We start from the raw sequence: 11,476 nt of genomic DNA on the forward strand, positions 1-11,476 counted from the left end.
ACTTGTCTTACGATACTCACAAAAGTAAATTTATCTGTGCAAAAATGGTTTTGGTCGCTGACAAACTGCAGTATATAACATACCTGATTTAGCCTTTACATATCCTGCATAAAATATCCAATTTAGCCTTTTCATATATAACATACCTGATTCAGCCTTTTTCATGTGATATATAACATCATATGTAACATTCCTGATTAAGCTTTTTCATATTCTATGTAACATTACATATTTAGCCTTATAACATACCTGATTTAGCCTTTTCATACTCTATAATATAACATAACTGATTAATTCTTTTTATATTTTATATAACATACCAGATTTAGCCTTTTCATATTTTATATAACAAACCTGATTAAGCCTTTTTATATTTTATATCACATACCTGATAGCCTTTTCAAATTCTGTACAACATAACTGATTAAGCCCTTCCATACACTGTATAACAAACCTGAGTTAGCCTTTTCATATATTATAAAACCTACCTGATTTAGCCTTTTTCATATATTATATAACATACCTGATTTAGCCTTTTCATATATTATATAACATACCTGATTTAGCCTTTTTCATATTATATGTAACATACCTGATTAAGCCTTTTCATTATCTACATGTATATAACATTTCTGATTTAGCCTTTTCATATTTTATATAAAATACTCGAGGCACACGCTTTCTAATACTTGGGGACCATACATGGCTTTTCATGGAATGGCACGGAAGTGTCGCATTGAAAACCGCCATATGAACATATCTACGGATGTTTCTAAATGCAAAATTTTATCATTTTATGTTTAAATGTTGACTTCTGCTTAAGCCAGTGCTAGGGGCGTGGACGGTAGTTTGCACTTACCAGTACCGTCCATGAACAAGCTCAATCAAACCAAGCCTGCGACAATTTTAATGTTGTCGTTTTGGGCTTTCTTTAGGGATTCTTATTTTCTCTATTTTAGCCCTTTTCTATATAGCATACATGATTAAGCATTTTTATATAATATATAACAAACCTGATTTAGCCTTTTTCAATAATATATAACATACCTGATTTAGTCTTTTCAAATTCTGTACAATATAGTCATATTCATAGTCATATTCTATTTAACATACCTGATTTAACCTTTTCCTATTCTATATAACGTACCTGATTTCACCCTTTCATTTTCTATATAACATACCTGATTTTGCCTTTTTATATTCTAACTGTTTCTGTTGAGGAGAATCTTCTAACTTGAGTCTTTCTATCTCCTACAACATAATTAATAAAACAAATAATTGTGTTTTATTTTAAATAATTTAGTAATTTTCAAAAATATCTATTGTATACAGTAATATTGGTATTTTTACTGTGTGCCAATAATAAATATTATCTAAACAAGAGGGCCATGATGGCCCTGAAATCGCTCACCTATATATAGAGTCTATAGTTTATACTTATTTATGCTAACTGTACCCAAATGATACACCCCTTTTTCATTTTAGATTTCTTATTTGCAGTCAGGTCTTTAGTTGCTACTTTTGAAACATGAAGTTATGAAAACTTGCATTTGAGCTTGATCAGTAAAATACAATCTTTAAACTTGCCCATGCGACCACATGTATTAAGCAAATTTTGTCCTAAGCGACCACTGTAAATCCCCCAAGAGCATTTCCTATATATCTTTAATGTATTTCAAAGCGACTTTTGCTCAACGCTATTGGCGACGGCTAATTAGTCAGCTAATTGATATTAATCTTTTCATCAAACAACCACTTTTAAATGGTAAAACACAGATTTTACTGCAGGCATATTCTAAAAGTGCTCCTACCTGTCAAATGTTTGTGTTTTTATTGAAAGCCGCCTCGTGATTTCACAAGTGTCAACAATCATAACAAAATATATAAATGTGTGAAAAACTGTATTTCCCAAACAGTTTTTAGCGTATGCAAATGAAGTTAATTTAAGATGTGACATGTATGATCGAATAAAATCGATAGAACAATGCCCTGTCCTTACTGAGATGGTGTATACACTTCACTGTTGATATTTTGACTGCATTGAATTGACCTTGAACTTTTATAATCAGCAATTAAATTAATAGTTACAGTTACATGTACTGACTGTAGTTAGTTTCTTTGAATTGAAAATCACCACAGAAAAGATTTACACAAATTAGATTTTACGTGCCAAGGACAAGGAAAAGTAACGTAGTACAGTAGCTTGAAAATTTCAGAAAATGTAAAACATGTAGGTAATGGATCAAAGCTGTTTTGTCAATAAGTATCAGAAAGTTATTTTTTACTTGAACATCTAATGAGATGATCACAGTGTTATAACAAGAATGTCGAACGACACATATACCCCCCTTTCTAGCAATTGACTCACATAATTGGTAATTTTATTACAGAAACTTGCCAAAAATGGGTACATGGAAGTGTTCAATTATGGAAAAATCAACAGAAACCATTTTGACATTAAAGGCCCATGTGACATTGACCTTTGACCTAATGACCCCTAAATCGTTAGAGGTCATCTACTACTTATGACCAATAACTAGGTGAAATATGAAGACTTTGTGATGAATACTTTTCAAGATAATCAGCGGAAACCCTTTTGACATTTAAGGCCCCTGTGACCTTGACCTTCGACCTAGTGACCCCAAAATAAATATGTGTCATCTACTAGTTATGACCAATCACTATGTGAAATATGAAGACTTTGTGATAAATATACTTTTCAAGATAATCAGAGGAAACCATTTTGACATTTTAAGGTCCCTGTGACCTTGACCTTTGATCTAGTGACCCCAAAATCAATAGGGGTCATCTACTAGTGATGACCAATCACTATGTGAAATATGAAGACTTTCTGATACATACTTTTCAAGATAAACCTAATACTGAATGAAAAGCGCGCCATATAATAATACAACGTCACGTCATTTACGAAGTCACGTCATTAAGTTGGTACCCAGTTCTGTGCACTCTGGTATTTCACTGAAACAAGGTAAGGGGCTTAAATTAAAAACACAGTCTTCGAAATTAACGCCAGTCCGCGGCCCGAGGCCACTAAATTTAGCATCGGTCCGGTGATTATTGCAAGGTTGGTGGTCCGACAGGCCAGTAGATTTTTGGCAATGCAAAAATATTATAAGAAAAATTCATCGAAATAATGAAGCAGGGCTCTCTAAAAGATTTGCCTTTTTTGCAAATGAAACCCATCAATTCTGTCCTAAATGTTCAAAACACAGCGAGAGATGTCTAAATTGTATCTAGTAATGGAGGCCGCCATTTTTTTCTTGGATATTTTCCGTATCGCACCGTACAGTTACGGAAATTAAATCATTGTTTATTATGGTCTTTATTTACCTATGATTATGTGATTATTGAGTTAAGTAAATATTTTGTGTGAAAGTGATTCGTTTGAAGCAAATTGCATTGTTCATCTTCAGTTCTAGTTAATTTAGCCTAAACATTTTTCAGATTTTTCAAGGCTGTCAACATACAATGTCATGTATGGCTCAGAATACAAGAAGTATTTATTTATGCTTCTTTCAAAATTATCAAGGGAAACATGATAAAGTGTTTTCCTTTACCCATCAAATTATTAACTATAAATGTCCGGCTAAAAATCATCAGGTCCAGTAAGATTTGAAATTTTACTGGCCCGAATGTCCTGTGCTTTTTAAAGTTTTTCGTGAAGACTGAAAACAGTGAAATTATCAAAGTGGTAATTTCACTGTTTCAAACAGTGAAATTACCAGTTTTTATATCACTATTATATTTCTATAAACCACCAAAAAGCATGTAATAAACGTATAAAATTTTCCTTTTTTAGTCTTAAGAGACTGTTTTGTTAAGTGACCATTTCTAGAAGGTTTAACATTATAGAGGCATAATTTATAGGTCCTCAGTCAAGTCATTTTCCTATTTAAAGAAAAAGTTATAAACATGATACTAAGGCATGGCTCTATTTGACCCATGTTAATGATTTTCATAACTTAGGCAATGCTTCACACTTAATATGTTTCACTTTAGCCATGTAGCCCAAGGATGGGCCATTGATTTCAAAGGGACATGATTAATTTTACTTTTAGAGAGGACTATAAGGGGATCACTTCTGTAAAGGTTGTTCAAAATCTATCTTGTTGTTTTGGCCAATATGTTGTTAAAAGGAATTGTAGATAGTCAAGCTCAGTTACAGATTAAAGTTATCTTTAAAGACGTTTTAGGACTTTTATACATATATAGGCAAAATTATAACTGTACAATAGAATTCCTTAAAACTTGGCATGTTCTTAGGCTATGATTAAGCTAAACTGGAACCATCACTGAAGATGAGTAAAACCCCCATCAGCAACTTTGACTTTTTGAAAATTAAGTGGTCTGAAAAAAATATTTGAACTCAACCAATAGTAAAGTGTACAAAGAATTATTTCAATTAATTGAAATCACAACCGGTGTTTTCAAATAAGCTTGCTTTACATCAAGTTTGATTCCAATATCTCATTCCTAACTCTAGTTATTGTCCGGAAACCATTTTTCTATTTTTAGTAACGATGACCTTGACCTCGACCCCAGGGGGTCGAAATGCATTACCAACCGAGATCTTCATATAAGATGCTATACACCAAAGTTGGTTAAAATATTCCATTCACAACTCTAGTTTATGTCCGGAAACCATTTTTCTATTTTTAGTCATGGTGATCTTGACCCCAGGGATCCAAATGCAATACCAGCCTGGGTGACCGGTCTGCATATAAGCTTGCTATACACCAAGTTTGATTACAATACCTTATTCCAAACTCTAGTTATCGTCCATAAACCATGATGTGGACCGACCGACAGACGGACAGACCGACCGACAAGCGGACTGCTATATACCCCCTTCTTTTGTGGGGGTTATAAAAATGGGGGCCACCATCCTTGTTATTGAGTTATCTGCTACAAAATTAGACTTTTTTGCTTATATAAAGAGCACAATACCTACTTTTTGCTTAATTTATATAGTTTACTTCTGTTTAAGTCAATGTACAAAATTTCAATAAAGAGTAGCTTGACTTTTTTCCACTCTTTGTGAGATTTTTCTTAAAACAATAACCTATTTTTTTTCATTAAAATTGAAAAAATAATTATGACAGAAACAAGAGCTGTCACCAAAGTGACGAATGCCTCAAAAAGGTTTCTTAAGCATGTAGGTATTATGAAAAGAAAAGAGAATGAAAGTAACTAATTGCTGAATATTGTTCTTTGCATTATTGTACCTGTAATCTCTAATTGTGATAGCATGATGCTTCAAAATAGTGTGCCCTTGACTTTTGAAGAAGGGACCAAGTTCCTGGACACAACAAAATGTTGTTTTGAGAAAAATATCTGTGCCAAATTATTTCAAAATTCCTCAATGCATGATAAAGTTACAGTCTGGACATGATTGTTGTGTAAGTGGGGACACACAGACAGACGGACATGAGCCTTAGCCGCGACACATTGTCTTGATGTGGTAGACATTTGTGCCAAGTTATTTTAAAATCCTTTTATGCAAGACAAAGTTACAGTCCGGACATAAATGTGTATCATCAAACTCTTCTCAAAAAACAAGTACCTTCAAACTATAAGTGTGACCTTGACCTTGAAGGTAGTGGCATGGGTCTTTGTTGCCACATATCCTCCAATGCATGACAAAGTTACAGCCCGGACATGAATGTGTGTACCTATAAACTCTAATTGTGATAAAGTGTACTTCAAAATGGTAGTGTGACCTTGACCTTTGAGGTAGGGACGTGGTTCTTAGACGCAACACATCGTCTTGATGTGGTAGACATTTTGCCAAGTTATTTTAAAATCCCTCAATGTATGACAAAGTTACAGTCCGGACACGAATGAAGTGGGGACGCACAGACGGACGGACGTAGTTGTATTGGAATACATGTACTGGTATATCAACCTGAAACAAACAAAAGGAAAACATTTTTTACCTGTTTTTGCTCTGTTATAACTGCCTCAAGTTCAGTAAACTTTCTTTTCTGTTCTTTCCCAGCCTCAAGTTGTCCCTCTTTTTCTTTTGCCAACTGTCTTTCAAGTTCAATAACTTTATTTTTAAGCTCCTCATATTCATCTTTAGTTGCAGCATTTTCGGTAAATTCCCGCATTTTTGTCATTTCATCTTTGACTTGTTTCAAAATTTCTTCAGAGCATTCAGTAGTGATAACAAAGTCTTTTTGCTTTAGCTGATGGATAAAAAAAAAAGTTCGATTTTCTTTCAGAGATAAAATGTAGCTATATCATATAGCAACATTTTTATTTCAAAATTACCACAACTGTTTTTTTATTTAAACTCTAATACTTTTTCTGAGGGCTTCTAAAATCTTCTTTTAAGGCAGGATGTGTGGTATAGTCATTTGATTGCAAGAATTCTCTATTTTCTTCACATTTGTTTTTCTTAACTGTTACTAACAAGCTTAGATCCGTATTTTTGTATTTGTAGGTATTTCATTTGATTTCATCAATATAAGTTAACTTAAGGCAGTTGTTACTTAAATTTGACTAAAATGAAGTAACCACTCAAACCCCAGTCACACTAGAGCTTACGATTACTTGCGACCACCGGCGACTTGTAAAACTGACGATCATCAGCGATTGTCAGCGACCAAAACCATTTTTGCACAGATAAATTTACTTTTGTGAGTATCGTAAGACAAGTCATCATTGACAATCGCACGACAGGTCATAAGTAAACGTACGATGGTCTCAAGATTGCCTGGGATTACTTACGACTACCCGTGACATAACATGCGATTACCTACAACTTGTCGTACGACCATCACACGATTACTAAAGACTTCTTAAGATTATCAGTGACTAGTGGCAATTTGTAAAGACTGTCGTAAGATTGTCGCACTTCCGAACGACCATCGTGCGACAGCCTTAAGACCTTATAAGATCACTAGCGACCTGTTTGATCGCAAGGAGGTTTTTGTGCAAGCTCAAAAACCTCTCTACGACTGAAATTGGTCGTGGGACCTAAATAAGATAATCTGCGACTGTCAAAGATCACCGATGACCGTCGTAAGACGTTTTAAAGATTGTCCGCGACCAGAGGTCACTGGTTTTCGTGAACTGGTCTTCACTGGTCGTAATTTGATTGGGGCTTTAGAGCACTTTTTTCTATTTAACTCTGTAAATTTAGTAAAATGTGCTTAATTCAAGTTATGATAATTTAACTCTTTAAAGATTTCAAACTTATAATTTATTATGTACACTTACATCTTGGAGTTTCCTGACAGCTTGTTGTGCATCTTGTTGATGTATAAGTTCTTTACCATCTTGTAGAACAGCTATCATGTCATCAATATAACAATTAGCTTTGCTCTCCTCTAACTCCATATTGCTCGAGTGAAAAATTTCGTTTCGGTACTGCCGTACCTAATATAAAGAAAACAAATAATACAACATTCACATAATACAGTGTTCAGCAATGAGACTAAACACAATTCTTAAGTTGAGAATTAAAACTGTAATAAAGGAGTTACTTTAAAGTACTTACCATAATAATCATTATTATTATTGTGTTTAAACTGCAGATTATATAAAAGCAAAGGGAGTGGAAATGTGTTTTGATAAATCTTATTAATTACTTTACTGAAGTAACAGTATTTACCGTAATAATTCTATTTAGCGCCCATCCTCTAATAGACGCCCACCCCAAAAAACGGCCACTTTTCAGCCCAAAGTTGAAAAATTAACTGCCCCTTTTAAACGCCCATCCCCCGATTTGAGTACAATTGAGCTTACCTTTACAATTCAAGTTTCCTTATTTCCGTTTTCACGTAGCAACGAACTTCCCTTTTCTTGTCTTTTTTTCCGTAAAGTTTATATGTACACGGTATTTAAATGCCACCACCTTTTACAAAAGTTCCTTTTTATGACGAACGCGGTTCTCCAAGTATTTGGGCACTGATTTCTACAATAAGTCCATCTTTGAATAATTTTGTAAGAGGCTGACATAATCCCTCCGGTATATGTCCAACAAGAGATCCATTATTTTTTACGATAATTGCGCTATCACTATGCTCATTTTCTGGTTCCAAATTACACTGAAGTATAGTTCCGACTGGGCATGTATATTTGTAAACGTGATATCCCTTAATAACAGATTTTATAGACACAAGCATAGGTGTTGCCATAATTCAATGTGTTTTGTGTATAAGATATATATACATGTATAAAAATTACCATTCCGAGATGCCAAAACTCACGCGCCTATTTCATTACGTCAGCAAGGTCAACGTGCGTGGTTCAATGTATTGGGGCCCAACATGGGAGATTAGTTCTGATTAAAATTATTTTGAACAATAGACGATTATCTTTTTATATCAAAATCCCGCATCAATCCCTTTAAGAACATATATGCTTGTGTCAGTAAAATCCGTCAGAACTATTCTTACTTTTTTTTAACAATTATATTGGCGGGTAAAAAATGCATAATGATCGGACTCGAAATATTCCATTGACTTTTTGAATTGTATAGAACATCCCAGATTACAGAGTTAATTGGTAACCTTACATAAATATTTCGTTGGGAAAAATCATAATATTTTTGCAGTAAAAATGCGTGAGGCTCATTTTTTATTCCCGTGCTCGGATACCGGACTCTACATGCACGGTATTAAAGTGCGGAAAAGAACAGACTTAAGCCGGTACGTTACGATACCGAAATCGACTTTAGCGTTGTCTGCAATTATAAATCAACATCCGCTCTATCTTCGGATTCGATTTCTTCTTATAGTTATGAGGGGCGAGTGGATTTATAAAGCCTTGCTTAGAAAATTAGTTTGTCTAACACTCTTATGAAGATGCGTCTCCAATTAACGCCCATCCCCAACTTTCGAAAAGTCTATGATTCTAATAAAAGCCTGGGCGCTAAATAGAATTATTACGGTACTTGTCGCATTTGCTTATAAAGCACAAATAATTACTTCTGTTCATTTTACAGTAAAGCTTAAAATACAAAATATTTTTTTGTTTCCCACCCATAAAAATTACAGCTAGCCAAAAAATTGTATTGCAAACAAAAAATATTTGTGAATACAATTTATGCATAACAATTTTTGAATCATTATTCATAATGTGGCAAACTATTTCTCTGACAAAATAACTGCATTAACCTCATAGTCACCTTAGTGCAGTAATGGGTAAACTCCTATAAAGTTATATAATAGAGTTTATAACCAACAAAGAAGTTTGTAAAACATGTATGCCCCCTATCGGCAGCCAATTAGTCATGTGATCAGGTTATTATGCATGACTTCTGACCCAGAGTGAAGAAACAATTAATAAGGGTTATCTAGTATCTACTGTTTATGACTAGTCACAAGGTAACAAGGTAATAATAATCATTGTGACCCCATAGGTTGTGTGCAGCAATTTAAGTTATTACAAATCTTAACAAATAATATATGCATAAATTTTGTGAATCATGCAGGCCTCATTAATGACAGCCAAGTTGTTACATAAGACCTTCAAATGTGTATACCAAAAGCATTTTTAGTTTAATATAAAAATATCAACTTGAGTTGTTGAGTTATTGGTCAGAAACCGTCATAAAGTACAAGGTCAAAATGACATTGACCCCTTGATCCCAAAATCAATAGAGGTCACCTACTGGTCATGACCAATCACCATACCAAGTTTGAAGTTCCTAGGCCTAAGCGTTCTTTAGTTATTGATCGGAAACCGTTTTTACCTACAAAGTCAATGTGATCTTGACCTTTGACCCCAAAATCAATAGGGGTCATCTGCTGGTCATGACCAATCATCATACCAAGTTTGAAGTTTCTAGGCCTAAGTGTTCTTAAGTTATTAATTGGAAACCGTTTTCACCTACAAGGTCAATGTGACCTTGACCTTTGACCCCAAAATCAAAAGGGGTCATTTGCTGAAACATGACCAATCACCATACCAAGTTTGAAGTTCCTAGGCCTAAGCGTTCTTTAGTTATTGATCGGAAACCGTTTTTACCTACAAGGTCAATGTGACCTTTTTACCCCTTGACCCAAAAATCAATAGGGGTCATCTGCTGGTCATGACCAATCACCATACCAATTTTGAAGTTCCTAGGCCTATGCTTCTTTAGTTATTGATCGGAAACCGTTTTTACCTACAAGGTCAATGTGACCTATACCTTTGACCCCTTGACCCCAAAATCAATAGGGGTCATCTGCTGGTCATGACCAATCACCATACCAAGTTTGAAGTTCCTAGGCTTAAGCGTTCTTTAGTTTTTGATCAGAAACCGTTTTAACCTACAAGGTCAAATTGACCTTGACCTTTGACCCCTTGACCCAAAATCAATTGGGGTCATCTGCTGGTCATGACCAATCACCAACCAAGTTTGAAGTTCCTAGGCTTAAGGTTGCTTTAGTTATTGATCGTTTGAAACCGTTTTTACCTTACAAGGTCAAATGTGACCATAACCTTTGAATTGACCCTCAGGATCAACTGGAGGTCATGTTAAAACTCATGGGTCATGACCAATCACCATACCAAGTGTCGAATGAAGTTCCTGGCCTAAGGGTTCTTTGAGTTATCACTCGGAAACCATTTGGTCTACGAACTGACGGACCGACAAATGCAAAGCAATATACCCCCTCTTCTATGAAGTGGGGGCATAATAACTACACTAAGGTAACAATTATCTCTTTTTACTTTTATACGCAATTAACAGACAACATTTTAATCTTACAGTAAAGCCTAATATTCTACAAAATTTAAAATAAACATAATAATTATAGTAAAACAAATCTAGTTACCTTTGAAAAAAGATTGTTTGGTCCTGTAACATTGCATCCAATATGACTATGAAAGTACTTGTTATTTATGATAACATGAAGCAACCCAGTGCAATCAGTGTCGACTGCTGATGTCTTGTCCTTGTACCCAGGAGCATTTATAAAACATTTGCAAACCTCCCATGGTTCTGTTGACCACTGTTGGACATCACTGTTTTTTCCAAAAAGGTGCCGGTGGTATTGATGCCATGATACTGTATAATGCTGTCATAGATGGCACCACATACATTGTTTGGACAGGGTCTCTTATTATTAGGAAAACAACAGTTACATTTATCTTGTTTGAGGGGACATATCCCTTTTGAGACTCGGACCATGATCTGGCTGGAGAGTTGTTATCTGACAGGTGCCACATGGTATGTTTGGTTGAGGAGTCTTTGTTTGTTGTATTTTGTTATAATATCGTTGTGCTGCTGTCTTCCAATGTCATCACAAAATGGCGCAAGTCCCTCTTTAAGATAACCCAAGCCTAGGCAAGCCTTAGCCCACTGCCGGTATTTGTTGTTCTTTAAATGTATCTCATGTGCCATCTTGATTTCTAAAACAAACAAAAAATATTTTTAGCTACAATTTTAAGAATCCAAAGGGAAAACCAACATTAACTATGAATTGATCACAAACACTTGTATGCCCTGAACTGCTTGCCA

At 34.7% G+C, this 11,476-nt stretch overlaps 1 protein-coding gene across 2 annotated transcripts; it reads right to left on the minus strand.

Moving 5' to 3' along the window:
• Nucleotides 1-178: 178 nt before the first annotated feature.
• LOC132738178 (uncharacterized) lies at nt 179-11,157 on the minus strand. 2 transcript variants are annotated; one of them, XR_009626826.1, is made up of 5 exons: nt 10,791-11,157; nt 7,246-7,404; nt 5,958-6,209; nt 524-1,251; nt 179-488 (listed from the first exon to the last, which is right to left on the minus strand). XR_009626826.1 is itself a non-coding variant. In XM_060725642.1 (4 exons), exons 2-4 carry the CDS (start codon nt 7,363-7,365, stop codon nt 1,162-1,164), a joined length of 462 nt encoding a protein of 153 aa, XP_060581625.1. In that variant the 5' UTR covers nt 7,366-7,404; nt 10,791-11,157; the 3' UTR covers nt 179-1,161. The 2 variants fall into 2 exon arrangements, 1 of the variants encoding a protein (XP_060581625.1); XM_060725642.1 differs by having other exon boundaries at nt 179-1,251.
• Between the last annotated feature and the right edge of the window lie 319 nt (nt 11,158-11,476).

The sequence above is a fragment of the Ruditapes philippinarum genome, unplaced genomic scaffold, assembly GCF_026571515.1.
Source record: "Ruditapes philippinarum isolate M1 unplaced genomic scaffold, ASM2657151v2 ctg12482_1_1_1_1, whole genome shotgun sequence".
NCBI lineage: Eukaryota > Metazoa > Mollusca > Bivalvia > Venerida > Veneridae > Ruditapes > Ruditapes philippinarum.